The sequence below is a fragment of the Dermacentor silvarum genome, chromosome 8 (assembly GCF_013339745.2).
Source record: "Dermacentor silvarum isolate Dsil-2018 chromosome 8, BIME_Dsil_1.4, whole genome shotgun sequence".
Classification (NCBI taxonomy): Eukaryota; Metazoa; Arthropoda; class Arachnida; order Ixodida; family Ixodidae; genus Dermacentor; species Dermacentor silvarum.
In genome coordinates this window covers 168,642,752-168,663,839 of record NC_051161.1, presented here as the reverse complement: position 1 = coordinate 168,663,839, position 21,088 = coordinate 168,642,752, and the positions used below count along the sequence as shown (strand labels likewise).

General features: G+C 47.0%; 1 protein-coding gene across 1 annotated transcript in view; it reads right to left on the bottom strand.

The window, feature by feature from the left end:
* LOC125947482 (uncharacterized) overlaps positions 1–21,088 on the bottom strand; it is a 107,814-nt gene that overhangs the window by 37,714 nt on the left and 49,012 nt on the right. Inside the window, exon 3 of the mRNA XM_049672285.1 lies at positions 13,242–13,337. Within this exon, the coding sequence (XP_049528242.1) occupies positions 13,242–13,337 (96 nt within the window). The remainder of the gene's footprint in view (positions 1–13,241; positions 13,338–21,088) is intronic.

Below are 21,088 nucleotides of genomic sequence, written 5' to 3'. Positions count from 1 at the left end.
TCTATGTCGCGTCTTGACGTCCTTCTGTCTACGAGACAATGTGCTGTATAAGAAGAACGCCCGCCCGTATGACCGAGCCTACCTCCTAGTAGTTTCCAAAGACTTGCGGGAGGATATTCTTTTCGCTTGCCATGACGAGCCCACATCTGGCCACCTCGGCTCCTCCCGAACGCATGCTAGAGTGCGCGAGATGTATTACTGGCCCGGGCTTTCGGCAAGCGTCAAACAGTATGTTAACGGCTGCCGTGAGTGTCAGTGACGAAAATCACCACCCCTGAAGGCCGCTGGGTTATTGCAACCCATTGAACCACCCCATAAGCCATTCGACCAAGTCGGCTTGGGCATTCTTGGGCCTTTTCCTCTGTCAAACAACGGCAACAAGTAGGTGATCGTCGCCACTGACTATTTAACCCGCTATGCCGAGACAGAGGCGCTCCCACGACCCACGGCTTCTGAGGTAGCGCAGTTCTTCATGTGTCACATTGTATTGCGTCATGGTGCCCCATCCACTGTAATTACAGTCAGAGGAACGGCGTTCACGGCACAGCGCATGGACGAAATTTTTCACTTAAGCAACACCAGGCATCGAAAGACGACCGCTTACCATCCGCAGTCCAACGGCCTTACGGAGCGATTAAACAAGACTAAACAAGATTAAACAAGATCACAGACATGATCTCTATGTACATCGACGTCCAGCACAAAACATGGGATCATATCCTGCCTTATGTGACCGCCGTACAAGCAACAACGTGCTCCACACCATTTCGCCTCGACTACGGCCGCGAAGTACAGACGATGCTGGACGCTATGCTTCCATGCCACGACGCCGAGCACCTAACTACTGACGCCGAAGAATTTGCTCAGCGCGCTGAGGAGGCTCGCCAGCTCGCGCGGCTGAACATCGGTGAGCAGCAACACGCTGATGCACGGCGCTATAACACCCGTCACCGGCATGTGCGCTACAGTCCCGGAGACCAAGTGTTGGTGTGGACCCCTGTTCACCGCCGTGGCCTTTGTGAAATGTTGCTCAGCCGGTATTTTGGCCCATACAAAGTGCTGCGCCGCATTAGTGACGTGAACTATGAAGTCGTTTCAGATAGTGGCGCCCAAATGCGGCGTAGACAACCACCTAGCCCTGGCATAGTTCACGTCGCACGCATGAAGCCCTACGTTGCGCGTTCGTGACTTTAACGCTCCCATTTGCACCTAATGCACTTAGCTCCATGTTTCTAGAGAGGTAGAGAATTGTTTCTAGCTACGCTGCTGTAGCTCTCACTATGTTCTGTGCGCGAGCATCTTTATTGAGAGTGTTTTCTTTTTCTCTTTTTTTTTTCTCTCCCACAGCACTTTTTGAGCATCGAGCTGATGCTCTTTCGGAGGAAGGGGGGAAATGTCACCTGTAGTAGTCGGAACAGGTCAAGTTCAAAAGAAGAAAGAAGTGTGCGTGCTAACCGCCCCGCTCGATAGTTCGCTCTCGCCGCCGTTTTCTCTAGAGCCCAGCTGCTCTCAATAAACGTCGTCAGCCCTCTCTTGAAGGCGCGTGGCAATATATATATATATATATATATATATATATATATATATATATTGTAGTGAGGAAGAGAGTCCGCAGCCATTGAGAGAGGATGTTCGCGAAACTTCCGATACATACGGGCGCGTCTTGTGCCTAGCAATAACGTTTAATGGTTAGCCGGTGAAAAGAGGTCACCGGTGAAAGATAACCACGAATACGTGTCACTATATATATATATATATATATATATATATATATATATATATATTGTTAAGACGCGAGACAAACGGTGTTTTTGAACAGGCCTCAGGACAAGCCTCGGACGAGCACGAAACGTTCTCTTCTTCGTCTCCTCCGCTAACACTCCTCCTCTTCTACTAATGCGGCTACATTGCCTGTAGTATTTCTCCCCTCCTAGACGAAGCCCGCTGGGCAAGTCAGCTAAGTTCTCGGTGTGAAGGGCTTGAGACGAGCGACATGCACAACCTCAGTCTTGTCGGAGCACCGACCAGTTGCGGTGAGACGCGCCAGTCGATAATTCACTTCACTGAGCTGGTCAACAATAACGTACGGGCCAGTATAGTTGGCAAGAAGTTTCTGACACAGGCCACGTTTGCGCACCGGACACCACAGCCAGACTAGATCCCCTGGAGAATAGGTGACATCCCGATGGTGCCTGTCGTACCGTGCTTTTGACCGCTCTTGCGAAGCCAGAGTACGTATGCGGGCCAAGCGTCGAGTTTCTTCAGCGAGACAGAGAGTCTCGGCGATGGTGAGATTGTCGTGGGCGGAGAAAGAAAATATGGTGTCCAGTGTGTGACGCGGCGGACGAGCGTGGAGTAGGAAAAACGGGCTGTAGCCAGTAGTCTCGTTCTTTGCTGTGTTAAAAGCGTGTGTAATGAATGGCAAAATGTCGTCCCAGTTTTTATGGTCCGATGCGACGTACATGGACAACATGTTCACCAGTGTGCGGTTGGTACGCTCGGTCAGCCCATTTGTTTGCGGGCGATACGGTGTCGAGTGTCGAGGGCGAGTGGCGTTATCGCCCTGGGCGAAGTCGAAGATGCTTAAGTGTTTAGTCAGGACGTTCACTAATGTACGGCGCTCGTCCATGCTGATCGACTTGCTGATCATTGGCAGAATCTTCGAGTCTTCCGAGCAGACGTCAACTGGTGTATGTGGAGCATCTGCGAGCACGGCGACTGGCGTCGATCTGTGCTCTTTGAAGGAAGCAAGCTTCATGCCAGCAGGTACCACTGCGTTTCCGCCTGAAGGGTTGACAACCCATAATTTGCAGCGCCACTGAGCAACAGACACAAGACAATGTGGCAGAAATATATTCTTCTTCGTGCACGGTAAGTACGCCGGCTCTACTGTGGCGTCGAAGGCCCGATGAGTGGTAGTAGCGCAGCCCACCGGCACACACACAGCTGACAAAGCAGGCACGAGAGTGTCCTCACAGGCATGAAATGCGCCATCCTCGTTTGGAGCATGCTGCATGAGCTCGTAAGAAATGTCACCACTCACAAACATCTCCCCTGTTCGGCAATCAACGGTGGCACCGCACATCTGTAGGAAATCAATACCTAATATAACATCATGTGAGGAACGGGGAGGATTGTAAATTCAGTCGTGAAAACTCTACCACCCAGTGACACTTGTGCAGTGCAAAGACCAACAGGCCGCAACGAATCCCCGCTCACGCCACAAAATGTTGCCACTTGCTTCCATTGAAATACCACTTTGCGTCCTAATAACCTTTGGAAAGCGAGGCTCATCACAGAGACAACAGCACCTGTGTCCACTAACGCCAATGTAGACACACCATCAACGAGGACTTTCACTTTGTTCTTCAACATAAACACAGGCGGAGGCATATCTTTCAGCAGCGAATCTCCAGCGACCTCACCTCCATTGGCCGCGCTCTCTAGTTTTCCGGCGGTGGTGATCTTGAACGACGCCGTGGTGAAGGAGACCGGTGCAATCGAGGAAGAGGAGGTGGCGTCAACCTACGATCGGAGGCAGGTGAGCGGTTCCGTATGTTTCCTTGCCAAAAGTTGCTGCTAGAAGGCGATTGCGCCATAGAAGGCCATTAGGCGTTGGGCGCTGGGGCAGCAAGTTGATCGTAAGGAGACCTTTGGCGATGAGGACAAAAAAACGGGATATATGGCCAAGAACTCCACAGACGTAGCATGTCGGAAGCGGACGGCTTCTTCGGTAGTCTTCAGAGCTGTCAGACACGTCTGCATGCCTAGGACGAATGACTGGGTCGTAACGCGGAGCCTTGCCAGTGGTGGGGCGTCCAGAGGAATGTGCGTAACGAGGGCGATGTTCAAATCGGGTATCCGAAGTGTAGTGGCCTCTCGATGCCGGTGTGTGTCGGTACTCTGATACATTCGCGACGCTGACCGACGGTTGCCATCCATTCAAAGGTGGTGAAGCCGCCGGGGCTTGCGAAAAGGAGGCATCAGAGACATCAGGCAGGCGACGTCTCGTCTCGGTGTGCCTGTCCAGCTCTTCGCGGCCGATCTGTCCTATGGTCGACGCCAAGTCAAATGAAGAGCTCATATCGATGCTGGCCACAGTGGTAACATTGGCCAATTGGCCAAACTTTGGCGTTATTCGGCGCATCTTCAGCGCCTCGAACGTACGGCAGTGCTTCATGACATCAGACACTGAAGCGAGACTGTCCTTGCCGATCAGAAAATTGTATACATCCTCTGCTATGCCCTTGAGCAGGCGCCCGACCTTGTCTTCCTCGGACATTCTTGCGTTGGCTTGCTTGCACAATTTCAAGATCTCTTCGATGTAGCCAGTGCAAGTCTCCCCTGGTAGCTGTGCTCTCTGTGCCAGGGTGTGCTCTGCGCGTTTCTTTTTTGCGTCCGAGTCACCAAAGCATTCCTTTAGGTCATGAACGAAACGTTCCCACGTTGTTAATAATTCTTCGTGGTTCTCAAACCACATCAGGGCAGTGTCAGTGAAAGCGAAGACAACGTTGTTTACTTGGTCGGTGGTGTCCCAATAGTTCGACTTGCTTACCCGTTGGTAATGTCTGAGCCATTCTTCTACATCTTCACCTGCTCTCCCGGCGAAAACCCGAGGTTCTCGGTAGTAGCGCCACGTCCCAGCAGGCATTGATCCCGGAGCGGCAGGTATCGGTCCCCGAGCGTCTCCTTCGTTGGTCATGTTAACAGGCGAAGGGGGTAGTCCAGCGAGGCGACGACTCCGGCGAAGAATAAATGGCTCCGGGTCCGTCGTTACTTCAAGTACCCAGCACCTTCCTCCAAAAACTGTTACGACGCGAGACAAACGGTGTTTATTGAACAGGCCTCAAGGCGAGCCTCGGACGAGCAAGAAACGTTCTCTTCTTCGTGTCCTCCGCTAACACTCCTCCTCTTCTACTAATGCGGCTACATTGCCTGTAATATTATATATATATATATATATATATATATATATACATATATATATATATTGTAGCGGGGAAGAGAGTCCACAGCCATTGAGAGAGGATGACGAATTGCAGCAGCCGGAGAGCGCGAGACAGCGACCGACGCTGTTTTTATTTAGACAAGTTTATTTAGAAAGCAGTTAGGGCTACGGAACAGCCTTGGCTCAAGAGCGGTGGTCGCTGTCTCGCGCTCTCCGGGCTGCTGCAATTCGTCATCCTCTCTAAATGGCTGCGGACTCTCTTCCCCACTACAATATATATATATATATATATATATATATATATATCTTGACACGTATCCCTGTTTGTCTTACACCGGTGACCGCTTTTCACCGGCTAACCATAGTTAAACGTTATCGATAGGCATAGGACGCGCCTGCATGTATCTGAAGTTTCTCGAACGTTATCGATGCTTCTATCTGTTGTCTCTTGTCACCGACGTTCACGTAATCTGATTGTATGAGCGACGTCGATTGTCTAGAACTTTCTGGAAAACACGCGGGTACCAGGAATTAATCTGGAACTTCGATGACTCATGTATAAAAGCCGACGCGTTCCGCCGCTGATCAGATTTTGACGATCGGCGACTGTGTTCGCCGCTATCGTTGTGCTTCGAGTGTAACTTGCTTTTGTGGGCAGAGGTTCGCCCAGTAAAAAGTCCGTCTCGTCATTCACAGTTTCGCGACTGCTTTCTTCACCGTCACCAGTACGTGAGATTTGGTGGAGGTGCTAGAGCGTTCATGCACCGAACGCCCCCGCAACGCCGCGATTCAAGCCCGAAACTAGAGGACGACACTAATGTCGCCAAGAACTAGCGACCTAGCCTGAGGCTACGAACCAGCCCCCGGAGTACGGACTTCTTCCCGGGAAAACCAGGAAGTGGACGGCCACGGCCGCATGAACAATGGCAGCACCAGTGAGGCCTACACCGATTGTGTTACAGCGCCCCCGGGAGCCACCGACCTTCCGCGGATCAACATTTGAGGATGCGGAAAGCTGGCTGGAGACGCATGAAAGGGTCGCTCTATTTAACTGGCACAGCGACGACAAGCTGCGCCATGTCTTCTTCTCATTGGAAGGTGCCGCCAGGACGTGGTTCGAGAATCGGGAGTCGACCTTGACAACATGGGACCTGTTCCGCCACGGCTTCCGGCAGGCCTTTACAAGCGTTGTGCGCAAGGAAAGGGCCGAAGTTCTCCTAGAAGCCCGGGCGCAACTGCCCAACGAGAACATCACGATTTTTACGAAGGAGATGACTCACCTGTTCAAGCACGTCGAGCCCAACATGCCAGAAGAGAAAAAAAGTTCGTTTCTCGATGAGGCGTGTCAAGCAAGGTCTCTTCGCCTGATTGATACGCAACCCGCCCAAGACTGTTGCTGAATTTGTTTCCAAGGCCACAACCATTGAGAAGACGCTGGACATGCGGACAAGGGAATATAAGCGCCGAACACTGGCCGCGAACAACATTGACGTTCAAGCACTTGGCAGCGACGACCTGCGCGAGACCATCAGACCGGTCGTTCCCGAGGAAGTGCAGAAGCTCTTTCCGACGTCTCAGCCTCAAGTGGCATCTATCGCCTACACCATCAAAGAAGTTCAGCGCTCACTTGGAGTTCGCGATGTGCAGCTGCAATCGCCGCAACCCCAGACGGAAGCGATGACCTACGGCGCCGTCGCCCGCCGTCAAGGTGTCCCTCCGCGCTCGCGCCAGTTCGTCGCGCACCGCCGCCGCCAGCATGCCCGCCCGTCGCCCAGCGCAGCTACCACAAGATGACAGATATTTGGTGCGCCCCCGACCACCACCCGCTCTGCTATTAGTGTGGGGAAGCCGGCCATGTCTATCGCCGATGCCCATACCATGAGATGGGCCTACGGGGGTTCGCCGTCAACGCGCCACGTCCGCAGCTTGGCGAACGACCGCGCGACATCGCCGACTACTTCGCCGGAGACCAGTGGCAACCACGACGACCCTCACGCTCGCCGTGACCAGGCCACAACATCTCGCCGTATCGCCGTCAGTACACCGGTCCCACCCAGGGCCAATCTCCCAACCCTTACCAGGGAAACTAAAAGCAGTAACTGATGGAGGTGCCATTGCTGTACGACCAATGCCAAAGATCCTCCGTCCACGACGACGATTACCGAATCATCACGACGAGATATCAGCACGTCGCCTGGCAAGAGCCTTGACGACAACACTTCGCCACAGCAAGATCTTCCAACGCGACGTACTAGGGGCGGAGCAAGCCGACGCAGCTGTGATCCGACGCCACGACTTACCCGCGACGCCAGACGACGGTCTACCGACCTAGACGTGCTAATCGATGGTCATAGCGTCACCGCTCTCTTCGACACTGGAGCCGACTATTCCGTCTTCAGTGGCCCGTTCACCGCGAAGTTGAAGAAGGTGAAAACGGCCTGGCAAGGACCCGATATCGGGACAGCGGGAGGCCACCTAATAATGCCGGCTGGAATCTGCACAGCACGTGTCACGGTTAACAACCGCGCATACCCGGCGAGTTTCGTAATCCGGCAGCATTGCTCTAGGGATGTCATCCTAGGCATGGGCTTTCTAAACCAACACGCTGCAGTCATCCACTTAAGGTCCAAGTCAATAACGCTTTGAACGCACAAAGCGATACCACCGGATACAAACATGAGTTACTATGCCTTGAATGTGCTAGAAGAACAAGTCACCGTTCCGCCTCGCTCCAGCGTAATGATTTCCGTCGGTACCGAAGTACCTGAAGACATGGAGGGCGTCATCGAGGGCAAGCATGACTTACTGCTCGACCGTGGAATTTGCGTCGCTACAGGGATAGCCGAGCCACGTGAAGGGAAAGCAAGAGTGATGCTCACGAACTTCAGCCACGAATACAAGCACATAAACAAAGGCAACCACGGTCGCCTACATCGACGAAATCGTACAAGCCAGCAGTGCTTTCGCCGTCACGGATTCTAGTGCACCTGCAACGACGACTGTAGTACCTGAACCAACTTTCGACGTCAATCAGAACCTTACCAATCATAAGAAAGAGCAGCCAAAAGCTCTGCTCCTGCAATACAAAGACTGCTTCTCGCGTCCTCAAAAGTTCGACAAACCCCTGTCGCCAAGCACCGCATTATAGCCGACGAATATGTCTGCCCACTCCGTCAGAGCCCGTACCGAGTTTCGGCGCGCGAACGCGAGGCCATAAGGCTACACGTCGACGAAATGCTACGCGACATTATCAACCGCCAAAAATAAATATTGCAATTCTGTCAACACCCTTGCTTTTCTAGAACACCCAAAGCGGGCATATATTATGCATTAATTTATAGCTTCTATGAATTCATAGCAATGTTACATCATCATCATCATCATCATCATCATCATCATCATCATCATCATCAGCCTATATTTGATGTCCACCGCAAGATGAAGACCTTTCCCTGCGATCTGCAATTGCCCCTGTCTTGCGCTAGCGTATTCCAATTTGCGCCTGCAAATTTACTAACTTACTAAATTTACTAATTTACTATCATCTAATTTGGTTTCCTGCCGACCTCGACTGCGCTCCCCATCTCTTGGTATACATTATGTAACCCTAATGGTCCACCGGTTATCCATCCTACGTATTACATGGCCTGCCCAGCTCCATTTCTTTCGCTTAATGTCAACTAGAATATCGGCTATCCCCGTTTGTTCTATGATCCACACCGCTCTCTTCCTGTCTCTTAACGTTAGTCCTAAAATTTTTCGTTCCATCGCTCTTTGTACGGTCCTTAACTTGTTCTCGAGCTTCTTTGTTAACCTCCAAGTTTCTTCCCCATCTGTTAGCACCGGTAGAATGCAATGATTGTACACTATTCTTTTCAACGACAGTTGTAAACTTCCAGTCAGGATTTGGCAATGCATGCCGTGTGAACTCCAACCCAATTTTGATTCTTCTGTAAATTTCTTTCTCGTGATCAGGGTCCCATGTGAGTAATAAACCTAGATAAACGTACTCCTTTACAGACTCTAGACGCTGACAGGCGATCCTGAATTCTTGTTCCCTTGCCAAGCTATGGAACATTATCTTTGTCTTCTGCATATTCATCTTCAACCCAATTCTTACACTTTCTCGATTAAGGTCCTCAATAATTTCCTGTAATTCGTCTTCATTGTTGCTGAATAGGACAATGCCAACTGCAAACCGAAGGTTGCTGAGATATACGCCATTGATCCTCACTCCTAAGCCTTCCCAGTCCAAGAGCTTGAATAATTCTTCTAAGCAAGCAGTGAATAGCATTCGGGAGATTGTGTCTCCTTGCCTGACCCCTTTCTTGATAGGTAACTTTCTACTTTTGTTGTGGACAACCAAGGTAGCTGTGGAATTCTTGTAGATGTTTGCTAAGATATTCACGTACGCCTCTTGTACTCCTTGATTACCAAATGCCTCCATGACTGCTGGCAAAATTTAAAAAATTTAATTATAGGGTTTGACGTGCCAAAACCAGTTCTGATTATGAGGCACGCCGTAGTGGGGGACTCCGGAAATTTGCACCACCTGGGGTTCTTTAACGTGCACCTAAATCTAAGTACACGGGGGTTTCGCATTTCGCCCCCATCGAAATGCGGCCGCCGTGGCCGGGATTCGACCCCGCGACCTCGTGCTCAGCAGCCCAACACCATAGCCACTGAGCAACCACGGCGGGTCAACTGCTGGCATCTCTACTGAATCAAAGGCCTTTTGATAATCTATGAAAGCCATATAGAGAGGTTGATTGTACTCCGCAGATTTCTCAATTACCTGATTGATGACGTGGATATGATCCATCGTAGAATATCCCTTCCTGAAGCCAGCCTGTTCTCTTGGTTGGCTGAAGTCAAGTGTTGCCCTGATTCTATTGGAAATTATCTTGGTCAATATTTATACAATACAGAAAGCAAGCTAATGGGTCTGTAATTCTTCAATTCTTTAACGTCTCCCTTCTTATAGATAAGTATAATGTTGGCGTTCTTCCAGGTCTCTGGTACACTTGAAGTTGTCAGGCATTGCGTATAAAGGGCCGCAAGCTTTTCAAGCATGATCTCTCCTCCATCTTTGAATTCTTATCTTGAGTTCCATCTTGAGTTCTTATCCAGCTGACAATATTGATGTATTATTCATGGCTGTTAAGTGAAAAACAAATATGTGAGTTGGACTTTTGCAGTCTCCTTGTAGCAATGTATACAAGGAGCCTGCAAAAGTCCAACTCACATATTTGTGGTTCACATATTGCTACAAGGAGTCTGCAAAAGTCCAACTCACATATTTGTTTTTCACTTAACAGCCATGAATAATACATCAATATTGCCAGCTGGATAAGAAATGTTAGATGCAATTTACAAAATTGTGTTTTCTTTTTAAATACAAAGAATTTCTTGGCGAATATTTGCTACTTTGACACTATCTATATATCTATTTATCTATCTATCTAGCCGCCTACATCTTTGTGCTGTTACATCTTTGCGTTCTGTTAACTTGGTATGTACCAAAATTGGCATACTATGGCAAGAATATAAGACGAACATAACTGATATGTCATGACACGAATGTCATGACATGCGTTTCATGTAGGTCATGAAACAGCTGCCTACGTCTTGGTGCTCTCATGTTCATTTGGTTAAATTGGGAGGTACCAAAATTGGCACGGTGTGACAGAAGTGTGTGACGAACGTAAGTGCTAGGTTATGACATAAATGTCATGACATGCATGTCATGACAATGACCCGGCGAAAAATTTTACGTCCATAACCACTGTAACGGGTTCGGACGTAGGTATGAAGTGAAGGAAACACTAAAGTATACTGGTAGTCATGAGCACGACTTAGCGGAAATGACAATGACTTGGCGAAAAAAGTTTAACTCTCAAAAACTACTGGAATGGGTTCGGACGTAGGTACTAAGGGAAGGAAACACTAAATGACAGTGGTAGAAGTCATAGTCATGAGCATGAGTCAGCAAAAATGAGAATGACTCAGCGAAAAAATTTTAACACTCAAAAACCACTGAAATGGATTCGGACGTGGATACTAAGTGAAGGAGAAGGATAAAGGTTTATGGTCGAAGTCATAGTTATGAGCGTGGCTGAGGCTTTTGCCTTAAGGTCTCTTAGGTGTAGCGGTGTAGCTAAAGGGACTCCTGTGGACTCATGACACGAATTTCATGACATACTTGTCATGTAGGTCGTGACAGAGCCACCTACGTCTTAGTGCTCTCATGATCGTTTCGTTAACTTGTGCCCATGTCCAAACCCATTCCAGTGGTTTGGGATTGTTAATCTTTTTCGCTGAGTCAGTGTTCTTTTTGATCAGTCACGGTCATGATTATGACTTCGACCGTCAACCTTTATCCTTTTCCTTAATTTAGTACTACATCCGAACCCATTTATGTTGTTTTTGAATGTTAATCTTTTTTCGCTGAGTCATTGTCATTTTTGCGCAGTCTTGGTCATGACTATGATTTCTACCATCATCCTTTAATGTTTCTTCACTAAGTGCCCACGTCCGAACCAATTTCTATGGTTTTTGAGTGTTAATCTTTTTACCCTGAGTCATTGTCATCTTTGCTCAGTCATGGTGATGACCATGATTTATGCCATCATCCTTTAGTGTTTCCTTCACTTAGTGACCACGTCCGAACCCATTCCTGTAGTTTTTGCGAGTAAAACTTTTTTCGTTGAGTCATTGTCATTTTCGCTGGGTCATGCTCATGGCTAGGACTTCTACCAGCATCCTTTAGTGTTTCCTTCACTTAGTAGCCACGTCCGAACCCGTTCCAGTGGTTCTTGAGTTATTTTTCGCTGGGTCGTTGTCATGACCTACATGACAGCATGTCATGAAATTTATGTCATGACCTAGCACGTATGTTCGTCATACACTCCTGTCACACCGTACCAATTTTGGTACCTACCAAGTTAACGAAACGACCATGAGAACACCAAGACGTAGGTGGCTGTTTCATGACCTACATGACACGAATGTCACGACATTCACGTCCTGGTATATCATTTATGTTCGTCATATACTCTTCTCCTAGTAGGCCAACTTTGGTACATACCAAGTTAACATGACGACCGTGAGAGCACAAAGACATAGGCGGACAGATAGATAGATAGATAGATAGATAGATAGATAGATAGATAGATAGATGATGTCAAAGAAGCAAACGTTCGCCAAGAAATGCTTCACATATAATTTTTTTTAAATCACAGCATATCCACGGGGTGAATGATGATGAGTGGGCGAAGCTCCGGAGGGAATCATCGGATCTCCCGCTTAAGGGGACGCTAGCACAAACGCGTTAGAAACGTTCAGTACTCTCTAGTAAGGGGGAGAGGCCACCGCGTCTTACGCAGCCGTTTACACATGCCGGAACGTGCACCGCGTTTGCCGACGCCATCACATGACTGCTGAGAGAGTATAACCCCAGTATTAATAAACGCTCCTCGACTTGAACTTGACTTGCCACCGCCTTCAACGCGTTTCGAACACGCTGCCCAAGGCGGTGGCAAGTCAAGTTCAAGTCGAGGAGCGTTTATGAATACGGGGGTAAGGCGGAGATGCCACAGCGTCTTACACCAGCTTCTTACACGGGCCGTAACGCGCTAACACAAACGCGTTAGAAACGCGCAGTATTTCGTTAATGTTGGGTATTTATTGTCATCGTGGTGCGTGTGTCCATGTGCCCTTCGTGGCGTAGTGGCTAGCGCCGCGCGTTCGGAAGCAAGGGGTCCCTGGTTCGATTACGCGCTAAGGACACAACTTTCGGAATTTTTTTTCATAAAAGTAGACGTGGCTACCTACTACGACGACTACTACTACTAACTACTACCACTACCACATACTACAGAGGAGGGACAGACCCACACCCTAAGGAGCTTCGCCCCTAAAAATACTTCCCATAGGGTTGCGTCGACCGCGTCGACCCAGAGTCAGCTTCACAGCAGAAGTCGATGTCCAGGATTTCTCGACTTGTAGAAATAGTAACAGAAAGCACACGCGCATGTCGAAGCAGTGAAGGCGGCAGTGACAAAAGCTTTTACGCCACGAGACATCATCTGCTTTTGGCGCCCCACTGTCTTTTGCTTGGCCTTTGTGAACGTGCCTTTTAGTTTCGCCAATTTTATACATGTGTCATATATGTTCATTCCAGATGTGTTCGCGGCCGCGTGGTACAATCATCCTGCAAACTGATGACAATCGCTTGAAAACTGATGACAGACCCATCATTCTAGATATTGCGCACTGCTGCGTTCACGCTTACCAGTTCCTGTGCCGTAGCATTGGTGTTACAAAGGTACTTGTTTGTGGAGGCGGTCGCATCGCAATAGTCGTTGGTGAAGCCCAGGTCCTTACACACCTGCAACAGACAGAAGGACAGAGCTATAGCCGTGTGTAAACAAGTGAGACGTTGATGTGTTGCACGAAATAAAAAAGCTGCGATAGCTATACAATAATTTCCTTAGATAACACTCACATCAGAACAGTTCTTATAGCTTGTAAACTCTCGTGTCATTCACCTCCAGAAATATGGCTGGAAAACATATGTGAAAAAGCGCAGACCAATAAGTATCCTTTGGTTTACCTCGAAATTTTTTAACTTGTCCTGCGCAATAATTTCAACCAGAGTGCGCACAGGCTTTACCCCGCCAGAATCCGGATGTGAAAAACGGCTTGGCGTTATCCGTCCGCGCGGCTCACGGAAGAGGCGCGGACGAGGCGAATAGCTGATGTGAGGTCACGTGACGCGCCGTCCGGCCCTGCAAATCCGGATTCGGTCCTTAGTCTGGATGCACCATAAGCGACACATTCGCCCCAGATTTTCCGGGGCTGAAAACACAACACGTAACCCGTACCTGTCGCCAACCTTCTTGAGGCGGTGTGAAACCTGGTGCCAGTAGGGCACTACGACAGGACGCTGTGGCGGGCGTGCGTCTTTCTCCAGCCTGCGCCTCCCACCAAATTTTACCTCGCGAATCTGGCTCTCTACCACCGAGGCCCCGATTTGTCCGGGGAACCCAGCCTTCTCCAGACGCCTTAGCTGGGCGTCGACGCTATCACGAACTTCATGTTTGCAGGACTTTGCTAGAGCAGAGCGTATGCAGTTTTTTTTTGCTATTGCTCTTTTTACGAGATTGAAATGGGCCGATTGATAATCAAGAATTTCGTTTTTCGACGGTGGCTTGTACTGTCAGCTCACGCGCACTCTCTCAAAAATAAAAGACACAGATGTACCGGATGCGACCATCCTGCGACAGTTCGTGCGATAATTCGTAATTATCAATCGGCCCATTTCAAGCTCGTAAAAAGAGCTATAGCAAAAAACTACATCCGCTCTGCTCTAACCAAGGCCTGGAAACATCAAGTTCGTGATAGCGTCGACGCCCAGCTAAGGTGTCTGGAGAAGGCTGGGTTCCCCGGACAAATCGTGGCCTCGGTGGTAGAGAGCCAGATTCGCGAGGTAAAATTTGGTGGGAGGCGCAGGCTGGAGAAAGACGCACGATCGCCACAGCGTCCTGTCGTAGTGCCCTACTGGCACCAGGTTTCACACCGCCTCAAGAACGTTGGCGACAGGGGCGGGGTGTGTGTTGTGTTTTCAGCCCCGGAAAAGATGGGGCGAATGTGTCGCCTAGTGAAACAATCCGAGAAGAAGCCAGCCTGCAAAATAAAGCACACCAAAGCCCTCGTTGAATGGAAGGTCGGTGTGGTGTATAGCATTCCCCTCGCTTGTGGGAAATGCTATATTGGCCAAACCAGGCGCTGTCTTAATGAACTCTTGCTAGAGCATTTGAGGAATGCTACTTCACTAAGTGGCGCTGGTCATTCAGCCGACCACATTCGCCGTTGCTCGCATAAGCCAGCATGCAAGGCGTTTTCCGAATGCCCATTTGTTGCGCACATTTAGCAATCAAAAAACAGGCAATTTTTCATGCTCTTTGTATCTTCAATGAAAACAATTGCTGCGTCAGTGTTCGTTCTGTTGGGCTAGGGAAAAAAGAACTCGATTATCTCAGGGCAAACGGGTGTGACGCATCAGCTAGGTAGGGTGGGAGATGTGCAAGATTGCACATCAGTGATGTGAAATTGTTAGCTTTCATTTGGTTGTCGACGCCTCCAATGATAGTGACCTGCACCAAGGACATATTTTTGGGTGGTCCGGTGGATTAACAGCCCCTCCCCTCGCCCCCCCCCCCCCCCTGTGTACATAACGCCCTGTTTTCCGTGAATAAAATTCAGTTGCAATACGGCGTTTGTGCCATCTTTCTCTTCTCGTCCATTTTTAATTATGCGCTGGAACGATGTTTCACAATGCTAATAACAACCAAATAGCCCTGCTGTCCACGCTTAGTGGTGGGTTAGACTCCCACATAAGCTCGAAGGTTCGATTCCCACCGAAGGTCGTGGGTTGGAGTGCCTCAATTAACGGTATCTTAATTACCACGGTGACGAGGGGGACCCGCGCACCATCAAAACTGTTACGTGAGCGTTGCTTGAACCGCGCGCCGTCAGAATTTCACGCGAGTGTTGCTTCCTTACTCACAGAAGACGATGACGACGGTGACTGGCACACCATCATAATTGTTGCGTGAATGTTTATATAAAGGTACGACACGATGCGGGAGCGGTGTAGTAGGTAAATTACTATACCGAGTCGTCAGCCTGCACGACAATTTCACTTCGACGACACGGTTTTCGCTCAAGGTCGTTGAAGATAGACTGAACAATGTGGCATATAAAGCTTTCGCCCTAAAACACGCAGGCAAAAAAAGCTGGCAGATCCCGAGCCCTGTGGGAATCGATGTTATGCGAAGCAGTGTGAGCCTACCAAGTTCATGAAGCGACCATGAGAAAACCAAGACGTAGGCGGCAGTTTCATGACCTACATGACACGCACGTCATGACATTCATGTCATGAGTCCTCAGGAGTCCTTTAGCTACACCTAAGATACCTTAAAGCAAAAGCCATAGTCATGCTCATGACTATGACTTCGACCGTCAACCTCTAGCCTTTTCCTTCACTTAGTACAACATCCGAACTCATTCCATTGTTTTTTCATTGTTAATCTTTTTTCTCTGAGTCATTGTCATTTCTGCTGAGTCATGCTCATGACTGTGACTTCTGCCACCATCCTTTAGTGTTTCCTTCACTTAGTACTTACGTCAGAACCCGTTTGAGTGGCTTTTGAGTGGTAAACTTTTTTGGCTGAGTCATTCTCAATTTTGCTGAGTCATGCTGATTGACTTCTACCACCATCCTTTAGTGTTCCCTTCACTTAGTGCCCAAGTGCGAACCCATTCCAGTGGTTTTTGAGAGTTATTCTTTTTTCGCTGAATCATTGTCATGACCTACATGACACGCATTTCATGACATTTATGTCATGACCTCTCACTCATGTTCTTCATACACTCCTGTCATACTATGTCAATTTTGGTACCTACGAAGTTGACGAAACGACCATGAGAGCACAAGGACGTAGGCGGCTGTTTCATGATACATCAGAATCAGAATCAGAAACAGTTTCTATTTTCCTCAAGGAAAAACGGACCCCAGACGAAAAGATGCTCATTGAGCAGCTTGACGAGGCCTGGGGCCCTACAGGCAGTGGCAACAGTGGCAAATCAGCAGTGTTTGTCGTACACCCGTACGAGAAAAAGCAATGTGAGAAAAGCAATACAACAATAAAAGCAAACAGTAATATGAGGACAAAAGCAACACAATAAAAAAAGATAAAAAAAGAAAAAGCCGTTCGCACCAAGCTGCGAAAAAAAAACATGGCATATATGTGTATGTATTTACACATGTGTAAAAACGTTTACATATATATACAATAATACAAACTATATTGTACACTGGCATGTTATATTCACACGTACACGCGCAAACAGCCGTAGAAGTGGCGCGCATATGCCTATATATACGCACATATAAATATATGTACACCTACATAATTTATTTATTTATTTATTTATTTATTTATTTATTTATTTATTTATTTATTTATTTACAGATACTGCTGTCTCGATAGACGAGACATAGCAGGAGTGGATACATCAGACACAAGATCAAAACAACATACAATGAAAACGTAATTAGAAACTGTGGATAGACAATTCTTTCAAAAACTCTTCATTAGATTTTTCCCGCAAGGAACCAGCTAGGTTGTTCCAAATTTCAACAACGCTTGGAAAAAAGGAATACTTAAAACAATTTACAAAAGACTGGAAAGGAACAATATTAAGTGGGTGGGAACGCCGCGTCGCACGTCCAGTGGAATGACTAAAGGAAATCGGTGCTTGAATGGAACTTTGGCCGTGTACAATCTTATGTAGCAAAGTGATACGTTCAAGTGTGCGTGGATGAGCCAAGGGTTCTATCGATAGTGCGCATGCGTGAGATGAGGGAGAAAAGTTGAGGTCATATCGGCGATAAATGAACCGTATTGCTTTCTTTTGTATGGCTTCAAGCTTACTAATGTCACGTGCAGTGTAAGGTACCGATACTACTGAGGCGTACTCTAGTAATGGTCTGACGAGGGATTTATAAGCTGTTAATTTTCAGTCCTTAGTAGAGCACTTGAGGGTTCGATTTAAATATCCCAGTTTCCTAAGAGCCCTAGCGCGGATTTTTTCAATATGAAAGTGCCATTTTAGGTCTTGAGTGAAGGTAACTCCAAGATATATGAAGGTATTCACAGAATTTAGGTAGTGCCCATTGCAACTATAACTGAAACTTAATGGCTGTTTTTTATTAGTGAAAGTCATTTGTAGAGTTTTTTGGTAATTAATGCTCATTTGCCACGCGTTGCTCCAACCACAAAAGGACGAAAATACATTGTTAAGAACCTCTTGAGCTTGTCTGTTAGTTACTTTGGTATAGAGCACGCAGTTATCAGCGTACAATCGCAGTTTCACTGGTGTGTCCCTAATGACCTGTGTGATATAATTAATGTAAATTATGAACAACAGGGGCCCAAGGACCGAGCCCTGCGGTACTCCGGAAGTGACTGTGGCCGACGATGACTGTGCGTGATTAAAAGTAACATATTGAGACCTTGAATGTAGCCAATCAGTTATCCAGCCGAGTATTTTTTCATCGTTAATAATTTTACTGAGCCCAAAAAGAAGTTTTCTGTACCACACCATATCAAACGCTTTTCTATAATATATGAATATGGCATCTACCTGACCTCGATTGTTTAGAGCCGAAGCGATATCATGAGTGAATTCAATGAGTTGAGTAGTTGTAGAAAAACCAGAGCGGAAACCATGTTGACTCCGCGACAATATGTTATTAGTAGTGAAATACTGAAGAACATGTTTGTGAATTATGCGCTCTAAGAGTTTGCAACAGGTACACGTTAATGAGATAGGCCTGTAGTTGGAAATGAGTTGCTTGTTACCCGATTGAAACACAGGAATTACATTGGCGATTTTCCAAATGGCCGGCACAGTACATGTCTCTAAGGATTTAAAAAAAAATTATGGTTAGATAATGAGCATTCCATTCTGCATAGCGCTTCAAAAACGTGTTTGGTATACCATCCGGTCCGGCACCTTTAGTAGTGTCGATGTTCGAGAGAAGGTTATAAATGCCAGTATAACTAATTTCAATTTTTGTAAACGGAGCCATTTCCTGGATAATACCAATGTCGGGAGTGGTACCACTGTCATCTCCAAACACAGATTTGAAATAGCCATCAAACGCCTCCGAGATTGTCGAAGGCTCCGAACAGGACACGTCATTTGTTACGAAGGATGACGGGCAGGTGGTAGCAGGGTTTTCCAAGACTTAAGTGGATTACTCTTCATAAAAGAGGATAATGTGGTATTAATATAAAACTTTCTAGCTTCACTCATTTTGGCTATTAGTTCAGATTTGAGTAATTTAGTTAGGGACTCCTCACCATTATTTTGTGCATTCCGTCGTTTTCGCAGGCGCTTATTGCGAAGTTTGAGCTGTGGTCTGGTATACCAAGGGTGTGTAGCATGATGTTTTATATTCTTTTGAGGAACAAATTGCGCTATACACTCATTAACTATAGTATAAAATTGGTTAGTCAATATATCAACACTGTAGTGTTCACTACAAGACACAAAATCATCAAAACATGATGCAAGTTTGGCCAAAATAGAAGTGTCGTCCGCACGCTCAAAATTCAGGACACTTTTAAACGTTGGTCGTACTGGCACACAAGCAACATTTAGGTGAACAAGAACAGCCTTATGGTCGGAAATTCCGTCAACAACACGGCACTGATATCCATTCTTTACCAATTCATCATTGACAAAAACAAGATCAAAGACAGAATCTTCGCGCGGTGTATCATCAACCAGCTGCGATAGATCAAAAGCTACCGACATTTCAATTAACGAATCACACATTATCCTATCCCGCACAGTTGAGGATAACGACTGCCAATCTATAGCGGGTGTATTAAAGTCACCGGTTAGTACCAGTTTAGAACAGTTAAGCTTTTGTCCGACAATATAACCACTAATGGTCAAAAAAATGTGAGGGGCGGAGTTTGGGGGGGGGGGCGGTATATAGCACCGATAACAATAGCGAGACCATCAAGTTTTAGTTTACACCATATTGATTCAACATTTGGAAGGTGAGGTAGTAAAGAGAATTCAATACCACTTTTAATAAAAAGTGCTACTCCGCCACCACGGCCAGAAGGCCTGTCTTTTCTTAGAACCGTGTAACCGGGAGGCAAGAATTCATGATCAAGAATGGATTAGTTTAGCCAAGTCTCGGTCACACAGATAACTGAAGGAATGTAACATTCAATAAGCCAGTGAAATTTTTCAATTTTATGAATGAGGCTACGTGCATTTAAATTCAAAAGCGTGAAGTTTTGCGCTCGAGACCGTCAATCATTGTCTGTAGCGGTCAACCGACGGCTTTCTCGAACGATAGCTTTTTTGCTATCATCCCAAGTATACCGAACGTTGTCTACCAACAGATGATCGTAGTGCAGCCGCACTCGTTGCGCATTTTTCCTTATCTCAGCTGAATTCTGCCACAGCTCCCTGCGCACCTGCCGCACGCGAACAGAGAAGTCCTCATTTATAAATATTTTCGTGCCCTTCAACTTTCTTGCATTACTTAATCTAGTGACCTTAGTTCTAAAATCCAGCAACTTAATAATTACAGGTCTTGGATTATTGCTCTTACGCAGTCCCATGCACCCTGTGAAAGCGTTCAATATCGCTGCAGTTAATTTCTAGTTTCGATTTAATCAGTTCAGTTACCGTTTCCAGCAACTCCTCTGAAGATTCGCGGGAGCTCTCGGTAAGGCCGAATATAAGCAAGTTATTTCTGCGGGACCTGTTTTCTAAATCGTCGTTTTTGCGATCCAATTTTTTAACGATCTCTCTAAGATCAGTTACAGCCTTTTCAAGCTCAGATACACGCGATGCAACATCAGCAATTGGTCCAATAGATTGCTCTATACCAGATATACACACGCACATGGCATATATACACACCACTCAAGTGCACACATGTATATCTTTAGGTTAGATATTTTATGAAGAATGAAGGGCTACAAAAGCGGAGAGCAAGAAAAAAAGTAAATCAGACAATGCCAAAGTGGAATGTCATGACATGACACGCATGTCATGACATTCATGTCATGACATATAAAAGTTCGTAATATACTCTTGTCATACTATGACAATTTTGGTACATACCAAGGTAACGAAACAACCATGAGAGCACAATAACTTAGGTGCGCCTAGATAGATAGATAGATACTGTCAAAGTAGCAAATGTTCGCCAAGAAATGCTTCGCATTTAATGAGCTCTGCTTTCTACGATAAGCTACAAGTTCTCAGACAAACAATGGCGTGGAAACCTACACTTGATTTGCTTAGAAAAATAAATTATTGACTTAACATAGGTACGACCATAGATTTATAAAAACAAAGGATAAAGATATAGAAAGGTGCAAAAAAATAATAAACGCACGAAAGGGCTAGACGGTTAAGGCGGTAAAAATTTCTACCAGTCGTCTGTGAATTGTGCCATGGTTATTTTGCACCAGCCTTGGTTGCTTAGTGGCTATGGTGTTGGGCTGCGAAACACGAGGTTGCAGAAATAAATCC